Here is an 18,354-nt window from a genome sequence, read left to right on the forward strand (position 1 = left end):
TAAATGTGATTTTTAATCGAAAGTACCCTTTTGAGCTCGAGCTCAGTTGAGCCCGGATGAACAATAAGTTTGAAAAAAAAATCAAACCAAATTAAGAAAAAATGATTTTTTTGTGATATACTTTGACAAATGTTCTAAGTTTTTGCAAATTTTCATGATGAGATCACACTCGTGGAAAGTGTGGGGAAAATAACAAAATTACTACTCCAGAATGCTTTAAAAAGTACTCCCTCCGTTCCAAAATAAGTGTCTCAACTTTGTACTAGAGCTAGTTCAAAGTTATACTAAGCTTGAGACACTTATTTTGGGACAGAGGGAGTAGCATTTTCGGAGCATCAATTTTGTTTTTGTTTTCACACCTTCCACGAGTGTCATCTCATGATAAACATTTGTCAAAGTATACCGGGAAAAAATTCAGAATTGTTTGAATTTGTTTTCATTTTTTTTGGAATTTACTGTTCATCCGGGCTCAAATGAGCTCGAGCTCAGATACTCCACTTCCATTTTTAATAAACTATATAAAATGAGGTGCTCGAAAAATCCACAACGTGGTTGAACTTTCCAAGATCGAAGCAGCTTGTTGCCACTGCGGGCCAAAGACAATATTTGTTTCGGCGGAGGAGTAGCGGCGCGAGCGCTATATCTTGCATTAAGCGAGACGGATGGTCCTCTCGCTGAAGCGTCGGGCATACTCGGGCCAGCCCACTAGCACATAAGGGGCTCATGGGATTTGATCCCTGGTTGCTTCAATAGCAAAACGAGCTGCAAGCCGCTGCGCCACTGTTGCATTCGTTGATGCATAGGAGGCATGGACTACTTGAGGTAAAAGACCCGAGTATTTTTCCTCCATTTTGTTTTTCATTTTTTCGTTTCTTCTCTTGTGGTTTGAGGGGAGCGCTGACTACTTGATACATAGTCGACATTTTTGTTTCTTCTATTTTTTTCTTATCCATTTTCTTCATTATTTTTTCATTCATTTTTTTGCGTTTTGTTTCTCTGTTTTTCTTTTCTTTTCGGTTTTCTTTGTTCTTTTGGTTATTATACTACATTTTTGGTATATGTCAACAATATTTTTCTAATACTTGTCTAACATTTTTCCAACACAAATTGAATAGTTTGTAATACATGATCAATATTTTCTGTATACACATTTTTCATATTTTAAAATGCTCTAGTAACATATTTTCAAAACAAGATTAAAATTTATCGTTACCTGGTCAACATTTTTAATATTTTTAAAATGCTTGATTAACATTTTCATGCTATTGTTGTTAAAAGACCTTTACATTTTGCATCACATTCGCACCAGTAGCGGTGGCTAGCTTCCACACACACACACAAAAAAGAGTGCGGTGTCTATCGCGTCAACCAGTTTCTTTAGATATTAGGGAGTTTTATTTGTAGTTCACACGTAACTGCACCAGTGGTCTAGTGGTAGAATAGTACCCTGCCACGGTACAGACCCGGGTTCGATTCCCGGCTGGTGCAATTGTTTTTTATTCCCATTCTTTTTTACTGTACGGTTTTCCCATTGTTACTGATAACTGTTCAAGCAAATTTGTTTGAAGGTCTTTTCTTCAGCAAGAGCTTTTCTTAAAGCAAAAGAGAGGCATTCCTCTTCGATTTCATTTACAGAAATGAGAAATCACACAATCTTCAATTTAGCAAAAGAGAGGTCTAATCCCCTCCCACCCTTCAAAACGAGATGCTCGTAGCCTCGTACACAAAATCTTCTCTTTCACTGATTCACAAATGCCGCATAATTCGACGATAGACGCCTCAGAAACATGGAAATGCACAATAAACTTTGCTAGCTCAAGGGGCAGTCTCATTTATTCCAGAAAAATACAAAAGGAGAACACTGAGGGAACAGTTACTGCTTGTACTACACTACAGCAACAATGCCAGCCGAGCTGGCCTTCTGAACTTACCTATCTACAGGACTTACAGCAGTACATAAACGGGAGCTTTACCACTATATATATGGCTTACAATTGATTGTGTTACATTTCAGTTCCACACGGTAGTCGTCGCGTGTGATAACTTCTACATTCTATACTGAATGCGCTGATATGCTTTATAAAGTTCCTCCCGGAGGATAAGGCGTGCGTTAACCATCTTCATTTCTGGAAAAAAAAAATCACATGTTTGCCTGTTTAGACATAGTACCAATAATAAGATTAAAGAACATGGTACTTTTAATAGGCAAATCTTACGCGTATTTTCATTTTTAAGGACAAAGTCCCTGTTGTCAGATCATGTGTAGGTCAGAGGCCAGGTAAAGTATCTGGCAGGCAAATTTAAGTTTACTGCAGCTCTAGACAATGTTTGCAACTGGCTATATTTTTTGGTGACCACAATATTTTGAATCTTGAGAAGTACTCCCTCCGTCCGGAAATACTTGTCATTGAAATGGATGTATCTAGATGTATTTTAGTTCTAGATACATCCATTTTCATCCATTTTGATGACAAGTAATTCCGGACGGAGGGAGTACAAACAATATCTACAGGAAATGGCGGTTCATGAGTGAGCTGTGACATACCCATCCATTATTGTTGTCCAAATGAAGGAAACCGCCATGGCCTCGAGCATTCTTAAACTTGTAGACAGGTCCAGAAGCTGATAATAGAAGTCGGGTAAGACAGTAAGTACAGGCCAGAGAGCAGAGATAATAATCTGATTTGATTGATTTATTACTCTGAAGATACAACAGATTTTAAATAAACATGAATAGAGCAGTATTTTGCTTTGAGATATCAGCGCATAAGCATTGGAATGACAGCTTAATAACTCTTAGTACCGATATATTACTGACAGGTAACAGCATATTTTTCACAATATGGAGTGGTTTTCGAAAACGATATCTTGGAAAGAAACATCTACGGCATTGCATAAAAACAAACTGAAAGTATAACTGTGTATATGAATAAAGTAACACATCTAAAAAAAGGAAATTGCAGCTGTACAGGATTTTTTGTAAGAATACCTTCATAGCCACCGTACACTGGATCTTCGGACAATAAAAGAGGTGTGTCCAGGTCAATAAAACTGCAATCACAAAAGAACAAGAACCATTTAAGCACCTGATCTGACAGATATAAGGTCTAAAACTTCATGTCATCATTTCTAGTTTGAACTTCCAAGTGATATTATCTTTAGTTGTAAAATACCATACTTTTCACAAGTAATCTTTTTTGCAGGAATTTGCACATTTAACCAACCTGAAACAACCAAGCCCAGCAGCGAGATGGCCGGCAAAGCCCATGGCAATCCTAGTCTCCACCATACCACCAATCATAAGTGCAATACCAGCTTTTCTTGCGGCATCAATTACTTCGAGGGCTCCAAGAACCCCTAACTTTGCCAGTTTGATGTTAATAACATGAGCAAGATTTCCATGTATTATTTTTTGAGCATCAAGTAAACCGCGGCAGCTTTCATCAGCAGCAACAGCAACTCTGTATTTCTCCATAGCAGCAATGCTAACATCACGGAGACCTTCCCAGTCATCTCTATGAACTGGTTGCTCAAAGAGTACAGGAGTTACTCCCATTTCTGAAACCAATGAAATAAATAAGTTATACTAGAAACACCATATTACATCACACTGACTGAGATATTAAGAGTGAAAAGACTGAACAAAGTGAAAGTACAAACCGTTTAGTCTGTCAAGGACTTCAATTGCTTGGTTTGCTGTGTACCCTTCATTTGCATCCAAGATAAATGAGCAGTCAGGATGGACAAGCCTTATAGCCTTCAGAACTTCAATGTCTGAGTTCAAATTTTTTCCTACTTTGAGCTTCAGAGTTTGAAACCCTTGTCCCCGATATTTTGCAGCCAATTGAGCGGCTTCATTTGGGGTAACAATTGGAATCTAAAATTCAGAAATAGATGAATTTAGCAGTTTCATTTAAGCAACCGTAAGATGCCGGACTTGCTGCAAGGATACTTCGATAACCATACCGTGATGTCTGTCGTCACACTGTTCGATGCTCCCCCAAATAATCTCCACAAGGGTATGCGGATGCTGTTAGCAACTGCGTCAATCACTGCCATCTCCACTCCTGCCCTGGCCTTTGTTGGAGAAGAGCACAAGTAAATGCTCATCAGAGGAAGATTCTTGTATGCAGATACTTTTGAAATCATGAAAAAGAATCAGGTACTGCCTCCGATTCATATTAGTTGTCGCTCAAATGGATGTATCTAGCACTGAAATATGTCTAGATACATCAGTTTGAGCGACGAGTAATATGGACCGGAGGGAGTAATATATTTGACCAAGTTCCAAGAGAAACAATTAAGCAGTTGTATGTGTACTAAAAGAATCAAACTCTTAAGAACTGATAACCAGCTTTCCGCTGGAAGGTAGAACTTCTCTGATTTTGGATGTATTCTGTTTGTTACTGCTGGCTTGTGTTGAGAGTCCCTTAATTGCCTTTTAAGGTAAAATTTGTCTTTGCAGTTATCATTTATTTTGGGATCAGGGCATGAGCCAGTGGTCAACCACCTCAATCGGTTCAGTTCCATAAAGGTGAGATATCTATCTAAATCAAGGCCTAGCATCCAAAAACCAATTCCCCATCCTTCCATCAACATCCTCTAAAAGAACTGACTTGTAAACTCTGAAGTCTGTCTTGTGGAGCAGAACTCCTCAAGCTGTCAAACTCAGAAATTGTGCCGAAAACTGAACCAAAATTGCTTGCCAAGAGTATGAAGACAAACAGGTGTGGATGGATGTCTCACCGACGCGAAGGCGTGTCCGGGCAGCGCGTCGGCGACGTCCTGGAGCACGGCGCCGAGGGGCGCGCCCCGCGCGGCCACGAGCGCGGCGCAGGCGCGTCCGACGGCGGCGAGCGCGGCCGGCTGGTCCTCGGCGGTGACGGAGGGGAGGACCGGGGCCTCGCCCCAGCCGACGGCGCCGCTGGAGAGCTCGACCCGCACGGCGACGTTGGCGACGGCCTCGAGGCGCGAGGAGGCGATGGTGAAGGGCGCGGCGAGCGGCACGTTGAGCGGGCGCGCCTCGGCCGCCGCCACGTCCACCGAGAAGGTCTCCTTGAGCGCGTCGAAGCCGAACGCCTCCATCGTCTGCTGTTGCTGCTGCGGCGGCGTCGGGGTCGGAGGGGACGGCGACGGCGAGATGGCGCGGAGGCGGGTGGGCTGGCGGCGGGCGAGGCGTGGGGCGGGGTTGAGGAGGGGCCTCGGGCTGGGAGGTTTCTTGGCGAAGCGGAGAGGGGAGGAGGAGGATGTGGTGGTGGAGATGGAGCCGTCCATGGCCGGCAGCGGCGGGAAGCGGTGGCTCGGCTGACGTTGACGAGCGATCGAGATTCGCGGGAGGCCGGCCGAGGAGGAGCTGCCGGCCGCGTTCTATATAGAGTGGTTGGCGCAGTGGCGACTGACAGGGTGGGGCCGCGTCGTCAGTGGCGCGCCGGTGCCGTCGCGGGCATCTCCGCTGCTCCTCCGTGACGGAGAAGGGAAGGTGGAGGAGGTGGCGACGGGAGCGGGCCCACGCGTCAGCCGATCTGGCAGTGCGTCGAGCGCCAGCTGAGCACGGAACTGCTGGGCGTCGCGACGCTCGGGCGTGGCCGCATGCGGCGGTGGGGCCCGGACGCAGCGGGGCAGAGGGGCTGGCGATGCCGTCGAGGTGCGGCAGAGCGCTCGGTGGCGTGCGGGGCCGGATCGCCGGATGGTCGCCGCGGCGGTGGCCATCACGTGCGCGGAAGTAGTCCGTCCGTCTGGGGGACCCACGGTGGATCTGGGCCCACCTGTCGGTGATGCCGGGCCCCGCTGACCGTGACTGTGCATGCACGTTGGGCAGACTGTTCGTTTCGGGACGATCGTCCTCGTGCGTCCTGGCGCATGGCATGGGATGGGCACACACAAACACAATGATGAGCACATTCAGCACATGCCGTGGCCCTCGTACTACTAGCATTCGTTCGTGATGAAGGCCACCGGGCTCTTCAGCGCCAGGTCCGTGCCGTTCAGACAACTGTTACCCATTGCCCATGTCGTCAAAAAAAAAAAAACAGTTGTCACACTCACTGTCAAAGTAATTTAGTTTTGTTTAATGATTGATTGTGGTCATGAACCAGAGCACAGCCATCTGCCCCTTGCGGCCTCCAAGAAGCCACCACTTTCGGAGATCTAGTTGTTGATGATAAGCTCGTACTATGTGCACGGAAAACAACATGCAACATGTCCATATGTGGCGATTACATATGTAGGATTAGGCTGAACCTAATGGATAGCATCATAATTTTGTAATGTATCATATATGATACTACATTCGTAATGCATTGTACTCACTCCGTTCTTTTATCTAAGAACATCTCCAGCCGTTCGGCCCCCCAGGCGCTTGAAATATCGCCGGCGGAGGGCGAACCGGCGATAAATCTCGGCATGGGGCCGGCCGGGTTCCCACGCACCACCCCGGGTCGCCGCGAGACGCCATTTTTCGGCGAAAACACATCCAAACTAGGCGATTTCATTGATATTTTTACAAAAAACTTAAAAATACAAATGAAAACACAAACTAAAAATGACTAGCCACCGCCGCTGCCCCGCCTTCTACATGCCGAGGAGCCTGTAGAACAGGGTGTAGTCGCCGCCGCCGTCGTCGTAGTGCTGGGTGCCGCCTCCGTCCCTGCTGCACCCCTGACCGGCGTCCGATGCACGGGCGGTTGGACGGCTCGGTCACATCCTCGTCGTCGCTGTCGAGGACGACCACACCGCCCTCCCTCACGTCCACGGCGCCAAGCGGCGATGTCCTCGAACGCCCGACGCTGGCGCTCCATCTTCTCGCGGACGTAGTCCTCCTTTGCCAGGGCGGTCTCGTCGGCGGCGACCATGTCCTGGTTCTCCTTCACGGGGAGCAAACCTGGCTCGGTCTTCGGCCGAACAAGGCGGTAGAAACGAGGAGAGGGGCGGCCGCCCTCGTTGATGACGAGGGCGCCGCCGCGGGTGCGGCACCCAAGTGGTGTCTCGTGCGGCTTCGGCTTGATGGGGCGAAGCGCCGGCGAGCCGGAGGACAGAGAGCCGGAGCCCGACGACGACGTCGCCATCTCCATTCGCCGCAGCATCTAGGAGCTGCCGCAACGGCGAAAGAAGGAGGGGGCGCAGTGTACTCCAGGCGCGTCGTGTTGCCAGCCTCGATGTGCTCGAGGACGGCTTCGAGGGTGCGGCCTGGGACGCCCCACCATAGGCGTTGTCCCTCAGAGTTGTGGCGGCCGCGGGCACTACTAGGGAAAACCTTATACACAGAAATTTAGCAACAACGCGGGTCAAAAAAGCGCGCTAGTGCTATATAGCAGTAGCGATTTAAGAGAAACCGCGCTACAGATACAAACTTAGCAGTATCGCTGGTAGTCGCGAAAGAGCTACTACTAATATTCCCATTGGCAGAATGATAGACTACGCATAGCAGTAGCGGGCTTAGATGAAACGCGCTACCGCTAGGGCATAATTAGCAGCGCGTTTCCAGGGAAGAGCGCTACTACTAACGGAAATAAAATAAGATGAAAAACAAATAGAAAAGTAAATGAAAATGAAATAAATAGAAAAAGGAGAAAGGAAAAAAATAAAATGTAAAGCAAAATAAACGAAAAAGCGAAAAATCGGAGGAAGGCATAGCAGCAGCGTGTGTTTGTAAGAGGCGCTATAGCTAACGTAGCTGCAGCGCGTGTCCTAGACCCCCGCTATAGAAACAGAAAAGGAAATTAAAAAAGGAAGAAATTTACATAGCTATAGCAGCAGCGCGTTTTGCGAAAACCGCTCTAGCTATCTTAGCGATAGCGCGTTTTGCGAAACGCGCTACCGCTAAGTTTGACTTAACCAAAAAACCGTTTCCCCCCGGCCACTTCTCCCCCAAATCCCTCAACCCACCCCGCGCGCCGCCGTCTCCCCGATTCACCGTCGCCCCACTTCGCCGCCGACATCGACGCCACCAGAGCCGTGCGCCGTCGACGACACCGGAGCCGCCCCCAACGCCACGGAGCCGCGCGGCCTCGTCAACGCCACCGGAGCCGCCGTCGACGCCACCTTCCTCGCCGTCACTGGAGACGCCCCTGCCTCCCTCGCCGTCACCGGAGACGCCCCTACCTCCCTCGCCGTCACCGGAGACGCCCCTGCCTCCCTCGCCACCACCGAAGCCATCATCTGTAAGCCCCCACCCCTCCTCTCTCTCTCATGCATAGGTTAGCCAGTTTAATTAGGTTAATTATCTAGGTTAGGGCAAAAATTTAGTTAGGGCTTTGACAGAGAAGTAGTTAGGTTAACTAGTTTAATTAGGTTAATTATCTAGGTTAGTGCAAAAACTTAGTTAGGGCTTTGACAGAGAACTAGTCAGGTTAACTAGTGTAATTAGGTTAATTATCCAGGTTAATTAGTGCAAAAACTTAGTTTAGGCTTTGACAGAGAACTAGCTGCGTTAACTAGTTTAATTAGGGTCAATTATCTAGGTAAACTAGATTAACTAACTAGGTTAAATAGGTAGGTTAATTAGGTTCGTTGGATTAACAAGCTAGGTTAAGTAGATTGGCAAAGGTTTTTGATTTTTGAAAAGACCACTATTTTTCAAGGAAAAGAATTTAGGCAAATTTTATTTTTGCATTGAAGTGGTCATGTTATATCTTTTCATTGAAGTTGTTCGATTGTGCCCAAGTGGCTTTGTTGTTTCCAGGGAATGATGCTGAGTGGCCTATGTGTTGCCGGAATGTTGATTCATTTCTGTTCCAGCAAATTTCACGTTCTCGATTTGTCCACTTTTTAGCAAAGGTCATGCCGAAATTTCCCGTGAATTTCGGCATGACTTGTGCTACAAACTAGGACATATCGAGTGCCCGGGATTTGCCGCACCAGGAAGGAGTCAACATTCCTGCAAAACAATAGTCCTTTTTTATGCCATTATTCATTTTATTAGGTCTAGAATTAATTGAGTAGATTTAATCATAGGAAACATGGCTAGCAACGATGAAGGACAGGGTTCTGGTGATTGCGACGACGTCTACCGGGCGGTAGACGAATTTTTTAGCCTTACCGACGATCAACAGATGTTGTTGCTGGGCCCACCGGTGGCATCGGGGACTGAGACCGACACGCAGACCGGTGCTGAGACCGACACGCAGACCGGTGTTGAGACTGAGACCGGTGTTGAGATTCAGACCGGCATCGAGACCGGCGCTGAGACCGGTGCTGCCTCGGGGAGCGGAGCCGGTGTAGAACCGAAAGCAAAGAGGCAACGGGTTCCTAACAAACTCAGGACTACTAGACTGGTGGTCACGGAGGTGGACGACGGCAATTTTGAGCCAAAGGCGCCCGAGGAAGCGCGTGCGTGCTACGGCAATCAAATAGGCTGCATCATACGGACAACCGCCACCATCAACGATGAGAATCTAAAGAAGATAGAAAATATGAGGAGCTCCCTCCTAAAGAAGTTTCACCAGATATTCTTGTTCCCGGGCCGAAATGAGAAGGATTATGAAGATCCAGACAAGGACCCGGCAATGAAGAAGATAAACAAACACGCCATGACCAAGTTTAGCAATGCGTTGGCCGCCTGGAAAAAACGAGTAAAAGCAAAGATCAACGACGGGGAACCCGACTCCGAGATTGTAAAGGATAGTCCGACAATCACGGAAGAGCACTTTCAAATATTCAAGGAGGCTTGCGAGGCCGAAGCTGTGCTACGCCAGGAGTGTATATACGAAGGATAGTCCGACAATCATAGATGGCGAAGAAGTGCTACGCCAGGAGTATATATACGACAAGTGGCCGGAGTGTCAGGCCCAGGTGTACCGGTTTTCGGTTTCCGAGCGACACGCAGTACTTAGTTTAGGTTCACGCTAATGCGAGAGAGGGATACGAACTCATGTACTCAAAGTGATAGCTATTCTCGCGTATATCATTGTTTAGATGGATGACGATGTATTTGCAAGTAATCGAGACTTGTATCGCTATTTTCGAGATTGATGACGAGAGACCACTTTGTGTTGGATGATGATTATGATGATGACATGATTTGATGAGACTAATTGTATGTATATGCTATGATTACATTTGTATGTGGATGATATGCTAAAGATTATTGTATAAAGCCTATTCAAATACAAAACAAATAAAAAACAAATATGCAGGAAAAAAAACTAATAAAACTAGTAGTAGCGAGGGGGGAAATTTAGCAGTAGCGCCAACTTACCAGTAGCGCTTCCTGCTGAAAAGCGCTGCAGATAATATCAGTAGCGCCGTTTTCCAAAGAGCGCTACAGCTATTCATCAGTAGCAGTAGCGTGAGTCAACAGGCGCTACTGGTATACGTTAGCTGTAGCGCCTTATTAGTAGCGTCGGTACCCGCGCTACTAAGAGGGCCAAAACCCGCGCTGCTGCTAGGCTTTTCCCTAGTAGTGGGGGCTCGACGCCGTTGGTGGCGGTGACCTGCTCCTCGTGGCGCTGCTCGAAGTACGCCGTCCACATCAGGTTGTTGTCGGGGGCGAACCTTGGCTGGTTCCGCTGCGGATACGGCAGCGAAGACTGGATGCGCGCGATTTCGGCTCGCCGGCCGCTCCGATGGGCGTGGATGGCACTGGGACCCCGCCGGTGCTGAGCCTCTAGGTGCCTGGCACCCGCATGTCTGGGGGCGCCGGGTAGTCGGCCTCGTAGAGGAAGCGTGCCTCATCCTCGCGCAGATAGCGGCGGCCGAAGCCGTTCGCCGCTGGGCCGCCGCCTGGGAAGCGCTCGGCCATTGTTCGGCGGGGGAGAGAGTGGGAGGAAGAGGCGTCGGTGGTGAGATGTAGAGAGAAGGGCGTCGGAGAGAACTTTGTGCGTTCACCGGCGAGGAAGGGAGGCTTTTATAGCCGCAGATGGGCCGTGGGAGAGCTACCGCCGTGTGCCGCGTGGCAGGAGCGGGTGGGACGCATGTCGCCGCGCCTTCACTGCACCGCCCATGAGGCATCAATGGAAGGTTGACCGACGGGCAGCCTTGGCATTGATTCCCGTGGGAACTGACTCGGCGGGCCTACTCCTTTTCGTGCCAAAAACGTTTCCCCCAGCGACCCCGGGCGCCCCCAGCGCCTCGGGTTCGGTCTGGGTCCGCCGGCACCAAAATGGGCCCGAACTAACGAAAACTGGGCTTCTGGGGGCGTGATTGGGCCGAAATTTCTGCGTCGGCGACGCAAAAAAGGCCTTTGGCGGCATGTTGGGGGCGTGGCTGGAGATGCTCTAAGGTGTATATTTTTGGGAACGGTGACCAAGGCAACAAATTATAGATACTTGAGTACAAAATTACCCTTGTTAAATTTGATGATTACTGGCAAGTAAACGCGTTATGCTTTCAAAGAAAGAGATACATGCAATTAAGGGAGAGATACTTTTCTTATTTTTCTATAAAGAGAGATACAGAAAATCGGGAGAGCGATACTTTCTTTTTTTCTACAGGAATAAAAAAAGATTATGAGGAATTAGAAGAAATGCATTTACATTGTGAAATTTTGTTAAAAAATAATACAACTTATATACACATGTAGTAGCATAGCATTTGATACGATATCATGATATGATACTGAACCATCTTTTTCTTCATTTAATTCTATGCCAACTCCGCAAAATAGTGTTGTTGGCATGCATGATATTACCAATGATACTTCCATTAAGACCAACCTTAAGGATATAGAAGTAGACAGCAAAATATCGCTAATTTCCTCCGCTTCTATGTCGCAGCATGTGCCTGCAATAACTTAAACCAATACAAATGTAGGCATAACATTATATTCCGTGAACAATGAACTGTCGGCACGCGGCCTTAACTGGTGCCTCACCCTTGATCGGAGGGTTGTGGATTGTGTGAGTGGCCAGAAATAGCGGGTGATCAACCAAGGAGGATATATGCGAAAATTTGCAGTGATTTGCACTTGAAGCATGTGATACTCACTCCATGTTACAGTGCCTTGAAGTTGATTTGCATAATTAAGAAAGAATTATGTCTTCTTCATGGTGGTTGCATCTTTATAAAAGCAAGACTCACTGCGTCTTGCTAAGCAGGGTCACGCGCGCCCTTCAAAAGTTCACCATTTATCTCGTGAAGTAGTTGGAGATAACACATTCAATGCGCCATATATTATTTTCTTTCATGAAAGCGAAGATTTCGTGATTTTATGGTCACCACTTTCGGACAGGCGGTACATGCATTAGAGGTAACATACTTACATTGTAAATTGTTTATGGGGATTTATCGAATGGTTCTCTCTCATTCTTGGCAATTACTTATGTTACAAATTACAAAGATGAAATTCACATCAGATGGCCATCCACACAATCCCTTTAGCTCAACTAAGGAAACAGAAGAAAAACAGAGAGGTGACATTGCTCTTGCTCTATAAGATTTCACATGTTCATCATTTTGTTTGTAGCACAAAAAAATAAATAAAAGGCAATGCCACTTCTCTTTTGGTTTAAGCAAGACGCGCGGCATCTTGCTATGAGCTTAAAATTAGTAGCAAGGGCAGTTTAAGTGTCCTTGGTGATCTTCTTCTCTATCTCCTCGATGCGATCACACAAGAGCTCATGATGAATTAGTGAATCGTTAGCATATGTCTCAAGCTGGTGGACTTGATCGTCAATGGCACGAGGATAAGGATGAGGAGTGTTGTTGGAGTCTGCAAGAAACTTCTTCCTTCTCGAGGGCTGCATGGCGATGCGGGCGCCAATGGTTGTCCTTCAATAAACCATGGATAGTGCAATGGTCCATGATGCAACCATGCATGGTCGTTGAAGTTCTCTTGACAGAAAAAACACGATCACTGGTACTAATGATTTTTACTGATCCGATACCCGACATTTTGCTTGCTTCCTCTTCCTCTTTCTCCTCTGGCTCTTCCCACTAAACGAATATCGTCTGGAAATCTGAATTAAATCCATAAAATGCAAGTATCATTGTCAAGTTTAAGACTTAAACTCTAATAGGCTGGTTCCACCATAAGGAACCCAAGTATGTGCATGAAAACTAGGTCCACGTATGTTCAATGAGTAGGTCCGGCAAGCAACAAAAGATTTAGAACGCACCACGTGCCTTGCAAAGACTAACATATAGATGTAGGTTTTCGTACGTCATGGAGCAAGTGAAGCGAGGAAGACCATCGTCCTTTGTCCTTGTCACTGGGCGAACACACAACACATTTAGCACATGTCCTAGCCTAGCTTAGCTGCCGCTGGGCCCTAGCTTGTAACATTAGTGCGTGACTGAGACCGGCTGTTCAGTGTTAAGTCTGTGCGTGCCGTTCATACCACTGTTAATCAGTCGTCACTGTCAACCGAGTCGACTGCCCACAATCAAAGTAATTACTACTAGTACTAGTAACCTGCTTGTTCATTTTTCAAAGTAATTACTACTAGTAATTTGTTTGTTTATCTCGTGGCCGCCGAACAGGCTTAGTTAATACTACTAATTGATTGTGGTCATCAACCGGAGCACAGCGATCTGCCCCTTGCGGCCTCCAATGAGGCACGACTTTTGTATGGATCCAGACGTCTAGTTATTGACGATAAGCTCGCACTGTAGTACTGTGTGTGCGAAAACTACATCCATATATGTGGAGTACATAGGCAGGATTATAGGGATATAGACAGCAAAACTTGGCTAGTTCCCTCCGCCTCTGCGTCGCAACATGTACTTGCAACAACTATAATCAGTACAAATGTAGGTTCAGGTTAGCCTGGTTCACATGCAATAAGCATAGCATTATTTTCCATGGCGAACCAACCTGTGATTGGATGGTTAGAGGGACTGTGGTATCCCTAGCTCACGAGGGTTTAAATTCTGGTGCTCGCATTTATTTCTGGATTTATTTCAAGATGATATGCCGACTCAGTCTTTCAGAGGTGCTCATAGGGATAGGGTGTGCGTGTGTGCATTCATAGGAATGAGTGTATGCGCGTGTATATGAGCGCTTGCGTCTGTACTGTGTTAAAGAAACATTATTTTTCATGAACTGTCAGCAGGCGGCCTAAACTAGTGTCTTTAACTTGATAAAACCTTCATCGGAGGGCCGTGGATTGTGGAGTGGTCAGAGGTAGCGGGTGATCAACCAAGGAAGATAGTATATGCTGAAATTTGAAGTGGTTTGCAGTGGAAGCATGTGATTCTCGCTCCGTAGTGGGCATCTCAGCCGTGGCGAAGCAGTGCACGGGAGCGGGAGGCTCGCCGCGGGCCCACACGTCAGCCGAGCACGGAACTGTCAGCGTCGTGACGCTCGGACGTGGCTCCATACGGTGGTGGGGCCCAAACGCAGCGGGCCAGAGGGGCTGGCGATGCCGTCAAGGAGCAGCGGAGCGGGATCGCCGGGGAGTCGCCGCGGCGGAGGTCGGCACGTGGGCAGAAGTAGCCCGTCCGTCCGTCCGCCAGATAGCCCATCTGTCGGTGAGCACTGGGGCCCGCTGACCGCGACTGTGCATGCACGTTGGGCAGCCTGTTTTTTTTCCCTCGTGAGACGATCGTCCTCGTGCGTCCTGGCGCATCACATGGTCACACAAACATGAACATGATGAGCACATTCAGCACATGCCATGGCCCCCCGCGCTAGCATTCGCTCGTGATGAAGAACACTGGGCTCATTGGTGCCAAGTCCGTGCCATTCACACCCATTCTCACTCGCTTCGAAGTAATTAATTTTTTTGTTCAATCTCGTGGACGCCGGACAGGCTTAGTTAATATAGTACTAATTGATTGATTGTGGTCATCAACCGATCTGCCCCTTGCGGCCTCCAAAAGTTACATCAACTTGATACAACCATGATCGGAGGGTTGTGGATTTTGCGAGTAGCCAGATCTAGCGGTTGATCAACCAAGGAAGATATATGCGGATCCCTTTACTTGACCGAAAAACTTTGTCTCAAAAAAAAAAAAAACTTGACCAAAAAACTCCCGTCAACTAGCCAGCCGCCGCCTCCTCAGAAAGTTAGGGTTACTCTGCCTCCCGCCGGCACCGGTTCGCCCCGTGTCCGGTGATCTTCACTAGTAGAAAAACACCTAATAGTCCCGGTTCGTGAGGGCCTTTAGTCCCGGATCATGAACCGGAACTAATGGGCCGTTACTAATATCTCCACCCATTAGTCCCGGTTCTAGTAATGTGCCTCCACGTGGCTCTGTGCGCCGAGCCCAATCAGGGGGCCTTTGGTACCGGTTGGTAGCACCAACCGGGACCAGAAGTCCATGTTTTTTTTTTGGAAATTGACTGCTTTAGGTGTTTTGGGGGTTATTTTTAGGTTGTTATATTAGCTAGCTAATAGAGAGAAGTGTCCTCTCTTATATCTTCGTCCTTGGTTTACCAACGCTGCTGCTATATATGTTCATTTTACCCGCTGATATAATAACTCATGCATGCTCGCATACATCAGCATATATAATAACAAGTACTCGTCCTACTAATCATGCATCATCATACAACTTCTACTCGTTATTAATAATAAGTCATACGATCATCATCCTCATAGTCATCGAACCCAACCCTACATAATTGTTCTTAACACATGATCATCAGTATCAGGTAGGACCTAAACACCCTTAAGGTAAAATAGCATAAAACAATATAGACCCTGACTCTCCATTATGAAGAATGGCGATCATCCTGTCTCCAATTTTTGCCCTTCGCTGAATGTTGCTTCCAAGAAGCTCCTTACGACTGTCCATACATTTTTTCCATTCTTTGATTCTCAGGTCTCCACTTATTTTAGAAACCCGGTATGGACAGTTGAGATTCGTAGGACGACCTGGTTGTATGTTCAAAACATGAAGGTTACCGTGTGTATACATCAGATGAGGCACACAATCATTCGGGATTATCTGTTGAAAAACATAGTAATAACTTCGTAGTTAGCAATGATATGATGTACTAATTTTAGAAGTGTGCAAAAAGATGCACGGATGTTGTAATAGTACAAAAATCTTACCAGGGTATCTCCGTGGTAGTTACCGTAGTTCAACACGTGCACTAGTGGCACGTATTGACCATAATGTTGAGGAGTTCGATTGTAGGCATTGTAATTCTCAAGATCAGTACAAAATGCGACCAGATGATTTTTCTCCTGATAAGTTAGTTCGGAGCCTTCGGTGTAGTAGGTTCTGTCTACCATCTTCCGCACATTCTTTGAAGAATGAAAATAAGCTGTCAATGGAGAATAAGTTATCAACTATTTTGAAATAAACAATATAAATTACTTAATAACTATGTTAAGCTCACATGGGGGAAGAATTGGAGGTGTATCCACAAGGACGAAAATCGTAGGTCTCTCTTGCTCGATTGTAGGATCACAAGATCCATGGTAACAAGCATACCCTCATCAAAACCATACATCTTGCAAAGTGCTTCCCAATTTTTGCAACCAAAATGGGTTACACTCTAAGCATTGTACAACTTTACTTGAAAATCCACACCATGATGGGTACTTAGGATAATTTTTTTGGTTTCGAAACTTTCATGGTCTTCAAAACCCATCCTCTCCAAGACATAGCGTCTTGCAAAGCATGGGATAAGCTAGTCGAATTGGAAAAGATGAAAAATATTGTCATGATTAAAATAATTGAAGTCATGAGTAATTACGAAAAAAAACTTTTATCGTCGGTTGCGTACTGTATAAACATCGAAGGTCTCCTCGAGCTTAATGATGAAGCGACGATCTTCGTCCAGCACAATAAACCTGTCGCAGATACCTCGGTCTTCATGGCACCAGTCGCACTCCCCCGGGCGGTTTTCGTCGTCCGATGAGTACGACATTTCCGGCCTACGTTCATAATTCAAATATTAAACTAGATCATTATTATTAATCACGGGTTGACTATCGATGATCGATGTACGTAGCTCCTCCTTTCATTCCCGAATGCATTATTATATCAAATTGTCTAGCACACGGGAATGAAGGAGAACTTATCCAATATGAACATTCAATAAGCAAAACCAAATCATAAAATAAGCAAAACCAAATCATAAAATAAAGTATAGTATTTAAATTAGCATGCATTCAATAATTATAAGCAAAAGTACATCATCTCTTGGTGTCCGTACATCGTCGAATATTATCACTAATACAACTAGAACCGTAGCGCCCGACGGGTATCGACGCGAGCGGTGGACATCCAAAGATAAGGAACCATCATAGGATCATAGCTCCAGTGAGATCCCTGAAGAACCTGCCAGGTATTGTCGAATCTGCCCTCCAATGCAACCATGTAGCAACGGACGTGCTCGTCCTCCTCGCTGACACGGTGACGTACCACCTCCGCGGTGTCCATCACCACCGTCACTGGCCCACGCGACCGCCACCAAACAAGGATCGGGTCAACAACGGGCTGCCTCCTCACCAACCTACGTCTCTCGGAAGGTAGCACCTCCCAATACCAGCCCGGCGGAGCCCAGTCTTGAACATGGCCCTGATCAAGCAGGCCTCCACCGCCGAGTCGACGACGACGAGGATGCGGGATAGGCATCGCTGACGTCGATGCGGCAACTACTTCTATATATAGTTAAATAAAAGTAGTTTTATTAATTAAATCAACTATCTAGTTCAACTACTAAGCACTTACTATAAATAAATAAGTAGTACTTACTGAAAACAAACTACTTCTATATATAGTAAAATAAATTAGTTTATTAAATCAACTAGCTAGTTCAACTATATATAAACTACTTCTTATTACTACACATCTAATCTAACAAAAAAATCATTAATTGCTACACATCTAATCTAACAACTATATATAAACTACTTCTTATTACTACACATCTAAACTATATACAAAAAAATCATTAAAATTCTATAAACAAAATTAATTACTACACATCTAATCTAATCTAACAAAAAAAATCTATGAACTACATATCAAAATTACTACACATCTAATCTAACAAAAAAAAATCTAATTAATCTAACAAAAAAATCTAACATAATATAAACAAATTAATTACTACACATCTAATCTAACCAAAAAAAATCTAATCTAACAAAAAAAATCTATGAACTACATATCTAAATTACTACACACATCTAATCTAACAAAAAAATCTAATTAATCTAAAAAAAATCTAACATAATATAAACAAATTAATTGCTACACATCTAATCTAACCAAAAAAATCTAATCTAACAACAAAATCTATGAACTACATATATCTAAATTACTACACATCTAACCTGACAAAAAAATCTAATTAAATTTAACAAAAAAAATCGAAGGCGACAGCGAGGTGCTCACGTACGGCGACGGCAACGGCGACGGCGACGGCGAAGGCGACGATGAAGGCGACGACGAGGGGGCGGCGCGGGCCGGGGCGGCGAGGCGGCGCGGGCTGGGCAGGGAGGCGTGGGCCGGGGC

At 46.1% G+C, this 18,354-nt stretch overlaps 1 protein-coding gene and 1 non-coding gene across 2 annotated transcripts; one reads left to right on the forward strand and one right to left on the reverse strand.

The window, feature by feature from the left end:
- The first annotated feature begins 1,417 nt into the window (after positions 1–1,417).
- Positions 1,418–1,488, forward strand: TRNAG-GCC. The gene has a single exon. It is a non-coding gene; the product is annotated as a tRNA-Gly (tRNA).
- Positions 1,489–1,783: 295 nt separating this feature from the next.
- LOC119274580 (L-Ala-D/L-amino acid epimerase-like) lies at positions 1,784–5,437 on the reverse strand. The gene is made up of 7 exons (XM_037555290.1): positions 4,747–5,437; positions 3,967–4,077; positions 3,661–3,877; positions 3,225–3,558; positions 2,990–3,051; positions 2,546–2,622; positions 1,784–2,126 (listed from the first exon to the last, which is right to left on the reverse strand). Exons 1-7 carry the CDS (start codon positions 5,272–5,274, stop codon positions 2,121–2,123), a joined length of 1,335 nt encoding a protein of 444 aa, XP_037411187.1. The 5' UTR covers positions 5,275–5,437; the 3' UTR covers positions 1,784–2,120.
- Positions 5,438–18,354: the final 12,917 nt, after the last annotated feature.

The sequence above is a fragment of the Triticum dicoccoides genome, chromosome 3B (genome assembly GCF_002162155.2).
Source record: "Triticum dicoccoides isolate Atlit2015 ecotype Zavitan chromosome 3B, WEW_v2.0, whole genome shotgun sequence".
Lineage (NCBI taxonomy): Eukaryota > Viridiplantae > Streptophyta > Magnoliopsida > Poales > Poaceae > Triticum > Triticum dicoccoides.